This window comes from Erinaceus europaeus, chromosome 4 (assembly GCF_950295315.1).
Source record: "Erinaceus europaeus chromosome 4, mEriEur2.1, whole genome shotgun sequence".
Taxonomy (NCBI): domain Eukaryota; kingdom Metazoa; phylum Chordata; class Mammalia; order Eulipotyphla; family Erinaceidae; genus Erinaceus; species Erinaceus europaeus.
In genome coordinates, this window is record NC_080165.1 from 58,900,712 (window position 1) to 58,919,469 (window position 18,758).

The 18,758-nt window shown below is 38.8% G+C and overlaps 1 protein-coding gene across 3 annotated transcripts in view; it reads right to left on the minus strand.

Moving 5' to 3' along the window:
* The window catches only part of FKBP5 (FKBP prolyl isomerase 5), a 117,162-nt gene that overhangs the window by 28,423 nt on the left and 69,981 nt on the right, over nucleotides 1-18,758 (minus strand). For all 3 annotated transcript variants that reach the window (XM_060189689.1, XM_007534254.3, XM_060189690.1), the window contains exons 4-5: nucleotides 18,189-18,331; nucleotides 16,496-16,610 (exon numbers count right to left, since the gene is read on the minus strand). In XM_060189689.1, coding sequence (XP_060045672.1) covers nucleotides 16,496-16,610; nucleotides 18,189-18,331 — 258 coding nt within the window. The remainder of the gene's footprint in view (nucleotides 1-16,495; nucleotides 16,611-18,188; nucleotides 18,332-18,758) is intronic.

Genomic DNA, 18,758 nt, shown 5'->3' on the forward strand with positions numbered 1-18,758 from the left:
CTGGAGGCTATTTTTCCCATTTTGGTATCCTTGTTGTTGCCCTTGCTGTGGTTGTTATTGTTAGCTGTTGTTGTTGGGTAGGACAGAGAAATTGAGAGAGGAGGTGAAGACAGAGAGGAGGTGAGAAAGATAGACACCTGCAGACCTGCTTCACCACCCGTGAAGGTGGGGAGCCAGGGGCTGGAACCAGGATCCTTATGCTGGTCCTTGCGCTTTGCGCCATGTGCACTTAACCCACTGTGCTGTGCTACCGCCCAACCCCATGTATATATTTAGAGATTTTATTTATTTATGAGAAAGACAGGATAGAGAGAGAAAGAACCAGATATCACTCTGGTACATGTGCTGCTGGGGATTTAACTCAGGACCTCATGCTTGAGAGTATAATGCTTTATCCACTGTGCCACCTCCTGGACCACCTAAGATTTATATTAACTGAAGACTTGCAGATACCTTTTTAGAAGAAAAAACATATTTAAGGCCCTGAGTTCACTTGCTAACACCATATGAAAAGAAAGCTATATATTTGTTGCACTAAAGTAAAAGATTTTGGGGACGGGGAGGGCTCAGGTCCTGGAACATGATGGCAGAGGAGGACCTAGTAGGGTTGTATTGTCATGTGGAAATGTTATGCATGTACAGACTATTGTATTTCACTGTCGACTGTAAACCATTAATCTCCCAATAAAGAAATAAAAGAAAAAAGAAAAAAAGAGAAAGCTATATAATTCTGAAATACTTGAAAAAATAAACTGTCTATTTTAATATTTCTTTTCTAGAAAGATTTGGTTACTTCATTTATTAATGAGAGAATGTGTGCAAGAGAGTAAGAAAGAAATCAGAGCATTACTCTGGCATATGCAGTGTGGGGGACTGAATTTGGGACCTCTTGCATACAAGTCCCATGTGCTGCTGCTGCTCTATTTTCCTGACCCTATTTATTAACGAGTGAGTCAGCACAGGTAGTGTTGGGGACAGAACTGGGGCTAAACACATTTTAAGTCTTGTGTTCTACCACGGAATCATCCCCTTAGCTACTGAATCCTGTCCATTTTAGACTAAGTGCCACACTGTATTACTTGGTGAAAACATAATAAAGTAGTGTCAAGAATTTGCACTCTCCCTTCCTGGATTTATCTGCCAGGATATTCACAAACACTTCAAAAAGCAGGTGCAAAACAAACATACAAACAACACCAAAAATCTCCACAGCTCTCTCAGATCTCAACGTGGGCACATATATTTTTAATATTGTGTACCTCTTTTAAGAGACTTATTTCATACGAGACAGAATTTCAAAAGAGACAGAGAAGCCAGAGTGCACTCTGGAACATATAGTGCCAGGCTTTGAACTAGGAGACTCGTCGGGCATGCACCTAGGCTATTTATCCTAGTTACTTGGATTCTACTTTAGCTTTGAAAATTTATAAAGAGAAGATACTTACCTAGATTTTGTCACTGTCATTGTCTTATGAGGGTTTTTGCCTTTAGCAGGTTACTTTATCCTACCCACACTTAAACAATAGAGACAGAGATACCAGAGCACTGTAATGGTTTTGCTGGGGACTGAACCTGAGATGTCAAAGCCTCAGGCAAGAAAGTCTTTTGCATAAATATTATGCTGTCTCTCCAGGCTCCTACCTATCCACTGTCCATTTGTCATCACTGATGATTTGTTTGATTTTTTTTAAAAATATTTATTTTACTTACTTAGGATAGAGACAAAGAGAAACTGAGAGGGAAAAGCCTCTTCTTTCCACTGGAGATCCAGCCCTGCTACCACTGCCGCCTCCGCCCCAGTGACTGACAGGAAAGGCCCCCCCAAGTTTTTAAAAAAATTATCTTTATTTATTAGACAGAGACAGCCAGAAATTGAGAAGAAGTGGGAGGAAGAGAGGGAGAGAGACAGAGAGACACCTGCAGTACTGCTTCACCACTTGTGAAGCTGTCCCCCTGCAGGTGGGGACTGGGGGCTTGAACCTGGGTCCTTGCGCATTGTAACATATGTATTCAACCAGGTGTGGCACCACCCAGTGCCTCTAAAATTTCTTTTTAGTATTTTTGTTTTTATTTTATAAAATATTCAGTTTAAAACAAAATTTAAAAAATAACAAGAAACCAAAATTTAAGACAAGACAGTGGATGGAAGACCGATGCTTCTAGATTGTCAGTGAGAGTGAAGCCAGCTGCCTAGCTTTGTCTAGGGCTGACAGGTCCTTCTGGCAACAGCGGAGAAAGAGAGACACCTGCAGCACTATTTTACCACTCATGAATGTTCCCCCTACAGGTGGGGAATGGAAGGCTTGAATCTGGGACCCTGAGCACTATAATGTGTGTACTCAACCAGGTGCCCCATCACCTGGCTCCCAAATGGTTTTGCTATACTATCTTATTTTAGTTTTTTCACATAATGTTTTCTTTTAAAACTATCTTGTAATTTCATTTGTTAATTATATCTCAACAAGGATGAAAAATCAGGGCCAGGTGGTGGTGCACCTGGCTAAGTGCACACATTACTGTGCATAAGGGCCTACAGTCAAGTTTCTGGTTCCCAGCTGCAGGGGGAAAACTTCACAAGTGGTGAATCAGGGCTGCAGGTATCTCTGTCTCTTTCCCTAACTCTATCTTCCCCATCTCTCTCTTTGTCTTTATCTCTCTCTTTGTCTTTATCTTTGTCTTTATCCAATAAAAAAAAAGATGGAAAAACTAGAAAGCTAATCTTTAGTGCACTGTATGGAGAACTATTAGGAATTATATAACTAAATTCTCATATAGCACACTAAAGTTATTCTTTCACATTCCTTAGGTAATTTTTTTTCCTTCTGTGTAAGCTTATTTTTCCTTTGTTACTTTTACTGGATTGGTCAAATTTTGCTGGTCTACTTCTACACTCCAAACTGATGGTTCAGAAAAGTCTACATGCAATGCCTACTACAGTTGTCCCTTGTTTATCGTGGTTAATCAGTTTTAGACTCTACCGTGCTAAGTGAATTTCACGAAATAGGGTTCTTTATTTATAAATTGAATATTTTTGTAGTTATAGTATAGAAAACCTGTTTATGACCTTTTAAATACAGTTTTTTAAACATTAGCAGAGCCCTCTAGACATGAGCTAACACCCCTTTAGCTTTGCTTCCATCTTGAGATAGTAGCCAATTCATAGATATTCTTTTCATCTTTACGGATGGAGTGAACTAGGTAGACTCATTCTATCATAATGGCGGGCAACCTCCACGATTTTCTTGCCATCTTTGATCATACCCAAGAATTTCACCTTCTCCTTATGGTAAGCCATCTTCCTCTGTGCTTAGTTTTACTGTCAGAAGGCTTAGAAGCACCAGCACACTTAGGAGCCATTGTAAGGCTTAGATAAAGGTTCTCAGAAATCTCAAATACAAGAGCAAAGCTGCTTCTGATGAGTAGTGATGCAGAAGCACGTATAAGAGAAACATGCTCTGACTGGCTTGGTTTCCCCACACCTGATTTCACACATACACAAGGAGTAGTCGAGTGGTTGCACCTGGTGATAAAGGATTTGCAGGGGGTACTCAAATACATAGGTCTACAGTCCATAGTACAGTAATTTTAATTTTAATACAGGGGTATATAATTGATTCAGATAATCGAGCAGGCGCTGCATCACTGTCACTGTCTCAACTTTTTTTTTTCCTTTGCCTCCAGGGTTATCGCTGGGGCTCAGTGCCTGCACTATGAATCCACTGCTCCTGGTAATTTTTCCTATATTTTTAAAATATTTATTTATTTTCCCTTTTGTTACCCTTGTTGTTTTATTGTTGTAGTCATTATTGTTGTTACTGAAGTCGTTGTAGTTGGATAGGACAGAGGGAAATGGAGAGAGGAGGGGAAGACAGAGAGGGGGAGAGAAAGACAGACACCTGCAGACCTGCTTCACCACTTGTGAAGCGACTCCCCTGCAGGTGGGGAGCCGGGCTCGAACCAGGATCCTTATGCCGGTCCTTGCGCTTTGTGCCACGTGCGCTTAACCTGCTGCCACCGCCCGACTCCCGATTTTTCCTATTTTTGTTGCCCTTGTTGGGTAGGACAGAGAGAAATCACGAGAGGAAGGGAAGACGGGGAGAGAAAGACAGACACGGGCAGACCTACTTCACTACTTGTAAAGCGACCTCCCAGCAGGAGGGCTCGAACTAGGATCCTTGTGCCAGTCCTTGTGCCTTGCACCATGTGTGCTGTTAATCCAATATGCTACTGCCTGGCCCTGCCCCCATGATCAACTTTTTAAAAAATGTTTATTTATTTATTTTCCCCTTTGTTGCCCTTATTTTTTAAAATTGTTGTTGTAGTTATTATTGTTGTTATTGTGGTCGTTGTTAGATAGGACAGAGAGAAATGGAGAGAGGAGGGAAAGACAGGGGGGTAGAGAAAGACACCTGCAGACCTGCTTCACTGCTTGTGAAGTGACTCCCCTGCAGGTGGGCAGCCGGGGGCTCAAACTGGGATCCTTATGCCGGTCCTTGCACTTTGCACCCCGTGCGTTTAACCCAATGCTCTACTGCCCGCCTCCCTCGATCAACTTTTTAATGTATCTGAAAAAAAATTAGATAGAGTGAAGCCACGAAAGTAGAAAAGTGGTGAGGGATGAATTCTGAGGAGAGAGCTTTATATATGCATGATCTTACCATTCTGCTGTCAACTTTATAAATCATGTGGTGTGTGTGTGTGTGTGTGTGTGTGTGTGTAATAATAGACAACAGCAAGGGAGTAAACTCCGATGTGTTAACAGGGCTTAGACATGGATCATACAAAGGCAAGGCAATTTCCCTATGCAGTGGACTATTTCTCTGGCCCTACTAAATAATAATAATGATAATTATTATTTTTCTAGAGAATTGCTCAGCTCTAGTTTATGGTAGTGACAGGGATTAAACCTAGGATCTCTGGTGCCTCAGGCATGAAAGTCTGTTGCATAATCACTGTGCTATTTCCCCATAATTTATTTTTTATATAGCATTAAGAAAATATTTGTTATGGGGAGCCAGGAGATAGCTCATTCAGCCATCCATGAAGAGCTAAGTTCAAGCCCCCCAGCCACCACATGGGAGCATGTGACAGAGGAAGCTTCTCAAGCAGTGGAGCTATGCTATGGTTCTCTCCTCTTCTTCCTGTCTTCCTTTTTCTCTCATTCTCTCTGCCATCTTTTATCTAAAAAAGAAGAATCTGTTGGGAGTAGAGGAATCATGCAGACTTGAAGCCCCAGGCACTCATTTGTAATGCTACTAAGGATTAATTTTTTTTTTTTTTTTTTTTTGCTAAGGATTGAATTTTGAACCTCAAGTATGCAAGTCCTATGCTTTACCACTGAAATTTCCCCAGTCCAAAAGAGTGAACTTTGGTAGCAGAAAAATTTGGATTTGAGTTTTGTTTGTTTTGTTTTTTAATTTATAAGAGTGCACTAGAACTTGGGCTTCATGCATGCAAATCCTGTAGTAGACTGCTGAGCCACCTCCCTGGCTGCTTATTAAATTTTATTTATTGCAGATCTGGGGGTCTCACAAATATGCAATTTCACTGCTCTCTGGCTGACTTTTTCATTCAGATAGATAGAACACCAGACCAACTGACCACAGAGAAGGCAAGGCAGGCATCCTACCTGGTGAACTATCTCTTGACCCTGGTCATTAAATTTTAAACTAACCATTTAAAGGTATTTTATTAATGTTAAGGTCGAATCAGCATAGTCTACCCCGAATAAAATAATTTTAGATAAATTTGTCCCCTTCTCCCATTTTCTACTCCTATATTTTGTTAAAATTATTAAAAATTTAGCTTCAGTTTGTTGAAACTTTTTTTCCTTAGTTCTACCATTCCAGAGTTCTTAGAAGATAAATGTATCCAATTTCACTGTAATGATGTAGAAATTAGTTTTTTTGAAAAAAAAAGTTACTTTTCTGGTCACTAATGTTTTTTACGCCTGGCTTTATTTTTCATAGTGAATTTAGGGCATTTTTTTTCTTCCAAAGATAGCATAAGTCTTTATATTCTAAAAAGTTAGTTTTGTTCTCATACTTATAGTATAGAATTCTAGCTTTAAGAGACATAGACAATCCTTAAAGCAGCCCTTTTACTTTTTTATTATCGTTATTTATTTACTGGATAATGACAGCCAGAAATTGAGAGGAAGTGGGAAATGGAGAGGAATAGAGACAGACACCTACCGTACTGCTTCACCACTTGTGAAGCTTTCCCCCTACAGGTGGGGACTGGAGGCTTGAAATCTGGTCCTTGTGCATTGTAACATGTGTGCTCAACCAGGTGTGTAACCACCCAGCTTCAAGCCTCCCTTTTAGAATGTTGCATTGTGTTAAAATTAATAATGAGAAGTCTAATGTCATTCTGATTCTTATTCCTTTGCATATATAGCTTGTTCTTTCCTAATACAATTCACAATTTCTGTTAAGCTATGGAATTAAGAAATTTCTCCAGAATGTATCTAGGTGATACATTCCCTACATCATTGTAAGCCCTCTGTGGGCTTCTTCAGGACCCTACCCTCACTATGAACTACCAGTGGTAAGGACTGCTCCACTCTCTGAAGGGAGGCTGGGTCATCCTAACCTGCCACTCAAGGAAAACTGGTCCTGAAATGAGAACAGCCTAGAAATGTTCTCAGCTATAACCTTGGACTTTGAATAAAGACTGACAGGGACCTGGAAGTTATACAGGTTCCTGTGCTAAATATGGATAGATATGGGCCCTGGGTCAGATTGACATAGTAAAAAATTGTACTTATATATTTTCTTCAAGTTTAGGAGCTACTCTCTGCCCTGATCCATTTTTCTAGACCTACTTTCAACTCTGACACCATCTTTCCAGCCAATTTTTTTAGTCCACCTGCAAGTTAGCTACCCAGCTCCAGCAAAAATTACCAGTCATGGGCGCCTAGGAACATTGATAAAATAAGACTTCCTCATTTCTTTCTACCTTAAAATTCCTGTTCCTATCTGCTCTATTCCTTCTTTATAGTTCCTGTTCATTAAACATATTTTAAAATTAAAAAAAAACTTTATTTGTTGGATAGAGACAGTCATAAATTAAGAGGGAAGGGGGTGATAGAGAGGGAGAGAGACAGAGAGACACCTGCAGCACTGCTTCATCACTTATGAAACTTTCCCCCCTGCAGGAGGGGACCAGGGGCTCGAACCTGGGTCCTTGCGCACTGTAACATGTGCACTCAGCCAGGTCCACCACCACCTGTCCCCTCATTAAACATTTTGTCCTCCTTTATATCTTATTGCATTTCAGCCACCAAGTTGTGGATGTTACTGCAATTCCATCCTGACGCCCCTGGGTAGATGAACTCACCAATGTGTCCTGGAACCTTACCTCTCCAGAGCTCTACCCAAGCAGGGAAAGCTATAAACAGGCTAGGGATACGTATAGATTATTTGCTAATGGCCATTCCCAGCAGAGAAACAATTACAGAAGTAAGACCTTCCATCTTCTGCACCCCATAAAGAAGTTTGGTCCATACTCCTATTAGGGAAAGATGACCAGAGAGTGCTGAACTCCAATTCCATCAGGACCCGGAAAGAGAAGGAGGAGTAAGGAGGGGGAGGAAGAACACTCAGAAGTAGTAGGTGTGACTTAACTAGGAAGAGAAGGCAAGACTATATAAAAAATGGGCAAATAGATATAAATATAGATAGATAGTTACCAAAATAATAGTCAACCTGTAACGGTGATCTTGGGAGAGCTACAGTTTCCAATGGAAGGAATGGGGACACAGAGTTCTGGTGGTGGGAATGGTGCAGTTATACCTGTTATCTTATAATTTTGTAAATCAATATTAAATCACTAACAAACATAATTAAAAACTTAAAAAAAAAAAAGAAAAGAAGGGTGGGGGTAGATAGCATAATAGACATGCAAAAGAGATTCTCATGCCTGAGGCTCCAAAGTACCAAGTTGATTCCCCAGCACCACTATAAGCCAGATCTGGCAGTGCTTTGGTAAAAAAAAAAAAGGAAGTACTCCTTACTCCCATGTGCCACTATCAGCTGGTCTTTTCAGTCTAAAGACCATTTTACTCCTCTAGGAATGTTTAATTAGATGTACACAGTCTGTCCTTGTCTTTTATCTTCTTCCATGGCTTTTTGTTTGTTTGTTTGTTTTTAGGAGGAAAACTGTTCTGTGTTCTTAAATATTCTTAACTATCTTTTAGATCAACAATTCAGGTGTCAGGGCTACTTTTTAATTTCCTATTAGTTATCTCAAAAGATAGTAATTAGTACTTTCAAGTTCTCTTCTAGTTCTTCTTAGCCTACCACATTTTCTCGGAATTATTCATAAATTCTGATGTAGTTTTTATAGTCTCCCTATATTCCAGCATCAACACGGAGTTCTTTGTTTGAATCATTAGGGCACTCAAATTTGACCCTACAAATCACCCTGAAATTTTCACATTTGAAAACACTTTCAATGGTCTGCATTCTTTGCATTCAGATGTGGTTGGAAGTACTGTGAGGCAAGTAGCAAGAAAACCCATTACAGTTAGTACTTTAATATTTCTAGAGCTTTATATAGGTCACAGCGGATTTTCTAAGAAAGCTAAGTTTAAAAGTAACAATGTGGGAGTCGGGCTGTAGCGCAGCAGGTTAAGCGCAGGTGGCACAAAGCACAAGGATCGGCATAAGGATCCCGGTTCGAACCCCGGCTCCCCACCTGCAGGGGAGTCACTTCACAGGCGGTGAAGCAGGTCTGCAGGTGTCTACCTTTCTCTCCTCCTCTCTCCATTTCTCTCTGTCCTATCCAACAACGACAATAACAATAATAACTACAACAATAAAACAACAAGGGCAACAAAAGGGAATAAATAAATAAAATATATATTTTTTAAAAAAGTAACAATGTATCCAGTACAGGCAATTAAACTAAAGTCTGATGACTAAAGTATCAGTAATCATAATCAGGTCAATTAGAATAATTCAGAACACAGTGATTATTTTTAGTGGAAAAAGAACAATACTGAATAAAATTTACAAGATGGTCATCTTAATTGACACAAGAAAAATCACACAGAAACTAAAATTTGATTTTCAAGCATTTGGAACTTTACAGAGGAGAGTTAAGAAATCTGTGAGAAAGGATAAATCCCAATCAAACTAATGGAAATTCCTCTTCCATAAAGAAACAAACCAATTATTAAAAGGAAACAAAGATTATGATTCGATTCATAATGCTGCTCTTTAAAACAAGCAAAAATCCTGAAGAGAGATGATTTAGGCAAAGTCACTATTACAGCAGTATAACACAGGATAGGAAAAGAAATTAAAGATCCACCATGTACTATCTACCTTTTAGACTTGATCACTCCCATTTTATAGATGGGGAAAATAGACACTCAGGTGGTTAAGAAACCTGCCTAAAGTGTTAATTAACAGTCTTAAGTAGTGAGTCCAAGATTCTGACTCAATTCTATCACTTCCAGAGCTTGTTTGCCCTCTCCTCCAACTTTCCATTGTGGCTTTACACAGAAGTAACACAAACTTTCTCGTGTGCATCTATAATGACATAATGGATGATCACTTTTTATTGTCCTTCACTGTAGAATTGGCTTCGGTTCTGGGACTTACACTTGGTTTGTTTTTTCAATCTAAATCAATGGGTGATGTTACCAAAAAAAAAAAAAAAAAGCAAACCAATAGAATCTGAGAAGACTAAAAAGAACAAGGAGACCTTGGTTATGACAAGTATCACTATAAAGTCAACTCTGTCCTCACAAACACAGCTAACTCAGTTCAAAGACAGAAAGCAGTACACCTTAACCTTGACAAATGAAAGTACAATCCAATCAATTTTTATAAAACTGATTCCTTTTAGACAGCCAAAAAGAACTTTTGGGAGATAAACTAAAAATCCATTTACTTAGAGTATTCCCAGGAAAGTTCAATCTAACAATACCACAGACGAAAGATTAGTCATTACTCTCTTAATATATTTGGAAACAGGAAGTACATAAAGTATTATTCAAATACATTTAAAAAATTCCACTCATATTATATTATCCACTGTGGATAAAGAAGAGTCACAAGGGGAAAAATGTATCTGCTCTTGTCTACGAAAGAAGTACAAACATAAAGCAAGAACTCATAAGCTTGTTTACATATAGGAAGTATGTGCAAAAATAATGGGAGAACAGATTAGTAGGGGTCAGAGGGAAATAACATTTCTGAGTAAATCTTTTTGTATAATTTAAAATCACAGTAATGTTTCACATATCTAAAATAACAGAATGCAGACAGAACCCCAGATTGAATGCAAACATAAAAAAATAACTTATTACAAAGTAAATGAGGGTGCCAGTTGTGGTGCACTGGGTTAAGCACACATAGTAAAATGCACAGGACCCACACAAAGTCCCTGGCTCCCACCTGTGGGGGGTCGCTTCACAAGTGAAGCAGGCCTGCAGGTGTCTATCTGTTTATTTTCCCTTCCCTCTCAATTTCTCTCTCTGTCTTATCGAGAAAGAAAGAAGAAGAAAAAAAGGCCACAAGAGGGAGTTAGGCAGTACTGTGCAGCGGACTAAGCGCAAGGAGCAGCGTAAGGATCCTGGTTTGAGCCTCTGGTTCCCCACCTGCAGGGGAGTTGCTTCACAAGCGGTGAAGCAGGTCGGCAGGTGTCTATCTTTCTCTCCCCCTCCACTCTACATTTCTCTCTGTCCTACCCAACAACAATAAAACAACAAGGGCAACAAAAGGGGATAAATAAATAAATATTAAAAAGAAAAAGGCCACAAGAAGCAGTGGATTTGTAGTGCCAGTACTAAGCCCTAGTGACTGGAGGCAAAAAAAAAAAAAAAAAAAAAGCAAATGACATAACTGCAACAGAAAGAATTGAAGATAGTCTAATCCAAACAAGAAAACAGTATTTTCTTGAAAGAAAATTAATCATTATTATTATCATTATATCACACCTTTCACTTATGGTGGTGCCAAGAACTGAACTTGGGAAACAGTATTTTCAATGTATACTTAAAGGGCTATTGATAAAAAAAAAAACTGTAGGAGAGAGGGGCTGGGTGGTGGCACACCTGATTGAACGCACATGTTACAATGTGCAAGGACCCAGGTTCGAGTCCAGTCCCCACCTGTAGGGGGAAAGCTTCACAAGTGGTGAAGCAGTGATGCAGGTGTCTGTCTATCCCACCCTTCCTTCTCAATTTCTGGCTGTCTCTAATAAATAAAAATAAAAATAATAATAAAAAAACTGTAGAAGAAACTTCCCTCTCCCTCTTATAGATTCCTTAGCTGGTCTAATAGTAAGATCTACATCAGGCAGACAAACAGGAGGATGGAAAAAAAAGTTTAATTTCATATGCACTAGAGTCCCAAAGAAGTGTTGACATCATTTAGTTTATATATTTCCTTTAGATAAGAAAAATAAAAATCAGAGAAGCGGGTTGGTGGGCCAAAAGCTGGCTCACCCAGCGGAGTATGTACCAAGCCGTGTGTGAGGCTCAGGGACGGGACTCCTTGCACCACACAAGAGTCCCATGGGTGCTGAAGTGGTCATCTTCTTTCCCATCCGCTTTATTTCTCTCTAAAAAAAAAATTCATTTGGGGAGGCCCACTGAGTGGTATCACACACGTGATAAAAAGTGGCGGTTTATTTACACAGTTTTCTCAGCTCCATATCCCGTATCTCTAGTTATAAGGATACCTTCTATTTTGTTACAGGGAGGGTATTTTCCAATGAGGAATTTATCTCTTGCTTTCAAGGGCACAAAAGAATGTTCAGAGTGAACTCTAAGTAACAGTCATTCTGAAATAACTATTATTAGAAATAATTAATATGCCCCAAATGGCATATTTAGGGGTGTGCCTTTCCCAGAACACCATCAGTTCTATACACAGATGTTTTCTAATTAGAAAATTTGTTTATTTACATGGGTATGGGTTAGTAATTCTATAACTATGCATATTCTACAACTGAACAAAAAGATACTGTAAATATAGACTACCAACTTTCTTATTACTAAAGAAATAAAATAGAAAATACTGCTTATACTGTCAAATCAGCGCTACCAAATCTGACTTGGAAGTGTTGGTATGTCCTCACAGTTCAATATATATATACTGGCAGCCCAGGAGATACAGTACAGTGGCTAGACTAGAGCACTGGACTTAAAAGCATGAGGTCTTTCCCAGCATTGCATGTACCAGAGTGATGCTCTAGTTCTCTCTTTATTATCTCTCATGTGAAAAGAAATAATACATCTTTAAGAAATATGTACAGGCCAGTAAATAAATATATATAGATATGTATATATGCATGTTGAAGTACATACATTTTTCTAGTTCTGTCTGCTAAGAGATTCTAGAAGCAATAATACTCCAAAGCATGAGTACACCTAGTACTCAGGTCCTGGTTTCCAGATATCATTCTCCAATAAAAGGAATCAGAAGCTCCTTAGAGAAATGGTTGATCCCAGGCCTAGGGCAGAGAAATTACAAAATGAGCCTAGAACATCTTGTGGTGCAAAATTAATAATGTACTTAAGAAATAATGGAAGCATGATGAAAGGGATGACAAGTCAGGCTCCACTGGCCAAACCTAGAACAATTTGAGCAACAAAGTAAAAAAGAACAACAATGAATAACAACCTACAGAATAAAATAAGCATCTATGATTTCAACGAAGAGGAGACAACAGACAGGTTTTCTTTATAGTAGAATTTCAATTAAATGTAGAAAGAACAATAAAAGAGACAAATCACCATTAGGTAAATTCTACTGTAACTATTACATGCAAAGTCATATATGGATGCTAAAATTAGTGTGAAGGAATGAGAATATTATTTTTATAGTCTTTTAGTGTTTACTGCCTAATTAGACACTTAGCAATTAAAAGAGGAAGAATAGTAACTTGACATTGGTCAGACATAGCAGACCAAGTAACTCAAGTTAACATCACTAGTAATGAAACATCAACACTATGTACCCTCTGATAAATGGAGAACTGAAGGCACAGTATCACTTAAGTAGTAAACTTTAAAATGTATAACACCGGGAGTTGGGTGGTAGCGTAGCAGGTTAAGCGCACACGGCGCAAAGCGCAAGGACCAGTGTTAGGATCCCAGTTCGAGCCCCCAGCTCCCCACATGCAGGGGGGTTGTTTCACAAGTGGTGAAGCAAGTCTGTGGGTGTCTATCTTTCTCTTCCCCTCTCTGTCTTCCCCTCCTCTCTCCATTTCTCTCTGTCCTATCCAACAATGACTACATCAATAACAACAACAATAATAGTGATTACAACAATAAAACAAAGGCAACAAAAAAGAATAAATAAGTAAATAAATATTAAAAAATAAATAAATAAAATGTGTAACACCTCAGTGTAATAAAGTAATAATGGATAAAAGCAGACAAGCCCAAATTGAAGTATATTCTACAAAATAGCAGATTGGTTGACTCCAAAAGTGTCAGTCATTAAAAAAAAAAAAAAAGACTAAGAACTGTCATTGACTGGAGGAAACAAAGGTTACACAATAATCAAAAACAATGCTAGATCCTGAATTTGACCATGGACTGGAAAAAGGATATCTTTTAGCAATTAGTTACATTCAAATAAGACCTGTAGAAAAGTAAACAGTGTTGTATCAGAGTCTGATGAATGTACTAGGTAAGATGTTGACATTGGAGGATAGATAAGATGCTACAATATAAAGAAATTTCTCTATACAACTTTCACAACACTTTCGTACTTTGAAAACAGAAAGTTTAAGGAAAAAAAGAGTCCTATCAAAAATGTATCAAAGGCTGGCAGAATAGCTCACCTGGGAAGGTGCCATATACAACCCAGGTTCAAGCCAGCTCCCACCACACTGAGTGAAGCTTAGTATTTGGTGTCTTTCCCTCTCTCTCTCTTTTTCTCTGTCTCTATCTGAAGATACTAGTCCGGTACAGTAAAGCTCTGGTGATGAGAAAATACCACCATCTATAAAGAAACCCAAAAGTAGACTTCCAAGCAAGATAGGAATAGACTAGCAGGTCCTATTTTCGTTCACTACCACCACAAAAACTACAACATACATGGGACACTCCAGCATAACAACTAATTTGGAACTAAGGTAAACTAATAATGAAAACAAAAACCAAACAAACAAACCCCAGAATTCAGGCAGGGAGGACAGAGAAACATTCACATCAAAGAAACCATTGGTTCCATACCACCTGGCCAGGCGGAATTCCTCTGCATAGCTATCTGCCCCAGCTGGATGCTTCTGTTGCCCTGGAGGGCCTCTGACTGTTGCCTGCTACTACCCAACTGCCTCCATGGCAGACACTCAGTCACTGCTGTGGACTATTACTACCCAGCCCCTGATACTTTCTTGGCTCCACTATCTCCATGGCTGCCCTGTTGGCCAACCATGCCTGTATTACAACTCTATGTCCACAATTTGCAACAATGGAAGAGAAGAGAAGAGAAGAGAAGAGAAGAGAAGAGAAGAGAAGAGAAGAGAAGAGAAGAGAAGAGAAGAGAAGGCAAGAGAAGAGAAGAGAAGAGAAGAGAAGAGAAGAGAAGAGAAGAGAAGAGAAGAGAAGAGAAGAGACGAGACTATAAACCATATGGCAATTATAGGCTGTTGAAAGCAGTCATTGCTGAATTTAGTGCCCATAGCAGTGGGCCCCTGAGGATGGATTCACAGAGACACTCCATAAGTTCAGACAGCTAGAGTTCTCCCACCAGTTTGTAATATTATCTGCAACCAACTTCTGGTTTGGCAGAACCTGGCAAACCAGGTTTATAGCCTTAGCCAAGTACTTGTGACTGTGAATCCTCAGTTACTGCTTAGACCTGCCCAAACATAGACAGCTAACCTTTGTCTTCAGAGACTCAAATATAATGAGAAGACAGAGGAAAGCACCTATGATGAACCAAGCCAGTAACTTGAAGAAAACCCCAAATTCAACAGAACTATACAGCTCTCCTGATGAAGACTTCCAAATTATGGTGCCTAAGGATGTTCAGTAAATTAAGAAGATATATTGAAGGTCGAGGAGTAGTGGTGAGGGTGGTCTGTAATAAATTCAGAGGAATGAAGAGTGTAGTGACTAAAAAAAAGAAAAAAAAAAGGAAAGAAAAAACACAGCAGAGAACATCTGCAGGAACACAGAGACTGAAGAGGAGAGCAGCAAGATATGATGGAGGAAACCATCTAAAGAAAGCAGCAAAAATGAAAAAGAATAAGGACTGAAACAAATATAATCTGAGTTACAGGATAACATCAAGAACAAATTTGCATCATAGGTATACAAAAAGAAGACAGGAACAGAATTCATACTTGAATTCATATTATTAGCTGAGAATTTCCCCAAATTAAAGACAGAGAGAGATCCTTCCTCCACATACAAACACATACACCCCTGAATTTAGGAAGCTTGAAGAGCACCAAGAGAAAAATGAATAAAAATCCAAGTTGACCAAGGTACATAATTAAAATGGAAAAAATCAAAGACAGTATTCTGAAGGCTGATAGAGAATACTGGAAACAAAATCACCATGAAAGATTCTGATGTTCATGTACTCACTGTATAGTGGGGAAGTGGGCAGATGCTGATTACAATACAGATGTAGCAACAAAGTGGCATATAAGTGTGTTTTGAGAAGGAGGAAGAGTGATCAGTTATTCCAGTCCCCAGTCTTTATCCCTAACTTTGCAAATGAGGAAGTGAAATAGCTCCAAGCCGCTCAGTAAAAGGCAAAGCAGGACTTGAACTGTGGTTTCCTGACAGAATGAATACTGTTACTCCATTTGAATTTAACTAAAATGATGAGCTGTTTTTTGTTTTGATGAGATTGGACTTAGAGCCCTGAAAGTTATTACCATATACTGCTGTTCAGTAACACTGTAACCTTTGGCAACTTATTTATTAAAAATATTTTTATTTAGTTACTATTGGACAGAGACAGAGAGAAATTGAGAGGGGAGGGGAGGTAGAAAGGGAAAGGGACAGAAAAATACCTGTAGCCCTGCTGCAGCACTTACGAAGCTTTCCCCCCCTGCAGGTAGGGACCAGAGGCTTGAACCCAGGTCCTTGTGCACTGTAATATGAGCACTTAACTGGATGCACCTTGCCTGGCCCCTAACTTTGGGTAATTTATAAAATTTCTCTGAACTTACTTTTCTCATTTTGGGACAATTATACCTCATAAGGTTATTAAGAGAAGTGAAAATATATATCAACAATGATAGTTGTTCACACAAGGAGTCCATAGACTAAGAATTTAATGAATGGATGGAATTACCTTTTGTTCACTTTTTCAATTTAGAGAAGCACACACATACTGAGTTACTATTTACTAAATGAAGTTATTATTCAATAAATGTTGAATTATAACCATACGTGCATTATAGTTCATCTACTTACTTCTACAAATGGGTGTTAACTTAAGAAATCTCTTTTTTACCTATACAAATAGAATCCAACTTCTAAGGACTAATGTCCTCTCATACTTACTTTCTACTGTTGCTCCTTCATTTGGGTTTGAATATCCTTCTCCTTTCTGTTTGATTCTCCGAATAATGCCTCCATCTTCAAATAAATCCTCTCCTTTGAAATCAAGGAGTTCAATCTAGAAAGGAAAATGGAAGTTGGCTAAGAAAAAAACAACAAAGACATACCAAGTCTCCTTTCATTTTACAAAATAAAACTCTGTTTTATATTTATCTATGTATCTTAGTTATCGGAAAAAATGTTGGTAAAAAAGAACATTGCGTTTTTTCAATACCTGGAAAGAACCTTCATATAATGATAATGTCTAGGACTACATCCTGTGGGGCTGCACTGCAAAGACAGGCAGGAAATACTAGGAAAACTGCCTAGCAGGCAAGCAGCCAGGGTTATGAAGTGCTGGCACAAAACTAGTTTGTATGACTCTAGAGGCCACTGCTTTTTCTATCCCAGGTTCATTGAATTCCCTTCTTAAAATTGAATACCTGAAGGTATTTTTTACTTAGTTGTCAAGTTTTAGGCATCTCCCTGTTAATTTTTAAAATAAGTCTGGCCAAATATATAATACAGGATGGAATAACATTTTGTCATCACTTACTGGTTCGTTTTATTTTTTAAATTTTATTTATTTATTTATTGGATAGAGACAGGCAGAAATTGAGAAGGAATGGGTTGATAGAGAAGGAGAGAGGGGGCTGGGTGGTGGTGCACCAGGTTAAGCAGACATAGTAGGAAGCAGAAGTATCCCGGTTCAAGCCCCGGTGAAATAGGTCTGCAGGTGTCTTTCTCTCTCCCTCTCTATTTTCCCCACCCCTCTCAATTTCTCTCTGTCCTATCAAAAAATAAATAAATAAATAAAAATGGTGGCGGCAGATTTGTAGTGCAAACACAGGGCCCTAGTGATGAACCTAGAGGCGAGAGAGGGAGAGTGAAAGAAAGACAGATAACCTGCATTCTAGCTTCACCACTTGCAAAGTAACATGTGTACCATCACCCAGTCCCCACCTATTGGTTCTAATAAAGAAGCAAGACCTGTAAACTGGGAGATAGCTCGCTCAGTAAGAGCATGCACATTACCATCTGTGAGGCCCTTGGTTTGAGCCCTGGTGCCACAAAGGAGTGCTATGTACAGCATGGGGGCAGGAGGGGGGAGGGGGGTACAAGGCTCCACAGAAGGTGAAGCAATATTGTGGTGTCTCTCCCTCTCTAAAATATTGAATAAAATTGGCATGGGAAACCCAATCAGCGGTAGTACCATGAATATTTGAGGCCCTGGGGTCATTCTGTGGTAGCAAGGGGAGAAAAAGTGAACTAACTTTTCTAAACCTGTATTATATGAAAATACCCTATAACTTGGATTAGTTATATCTCTATTGTATTGTATTATATTATATTTCTATTTTCTTTTTCTATTCAATTTTGAGTATACCATACAGAAATTTAATTTCTCTGCCTGGTGTCTTTTGTTTATTTGGATATGACCTTTATGTGCCAGAGACACGTTTCTAAGAAAGCACTGGCACACGCCCCTTGGGTCTGTGGGAAACAATCCAAGAAGCCAAGCTCCAAAATAAATAAGTTGGATCAGATTCTCAATAACAAGTTTAGCTCCTTGTTCCACTGCCTGTTATTTCTGAGCCAGCATTCTAGCAGAGAAGATGCAAACAAGGCAACATCACAACATCACGCATATACTTGCCTCAAAAAAGAGAGTTGCATTTGAGGGAATTTGGGGGTGGTTGCCAGCAGAGCCATAAGCATATTCTGGTTTGCACAATAAATGACAGATCTCTCCTTTCTTCATGGTAGCCACCCCAATGTCCCATGCCTTGATAACTTGGCCTAAGAGACAGAAAAAGGCAGTTGAAACCAATAGGCCATATATATATATACATACATATACACACATATATTTAATTATCACAAAAGTTCAAATAAACGTTCAATTTATATTAACATAGTCAGGTAGGATGTAAGGACCACAAACCAAAGAAATTAGTAAAAGCTACATACTAAACAATAAATTGATGTTTTTTTGCATGCAACCAGTGCAGATCCCTGCTGAGAAAGATGAATGTAATGTCAATTTCTAAACTGCCCAAAGATTAAGTCTTTGAAAGGTGGCATTAATGAAATATGGTTGGGTTGCAGTTAAGTTACAATATAAACTAAAGAAATAAATACATGTTTTCATAGCAGAGATGGAAAAAAATGATATAGAAAATGGATTTTTCCCTAAGGAAACTTATAATTTAAAGGGGTGGACAAA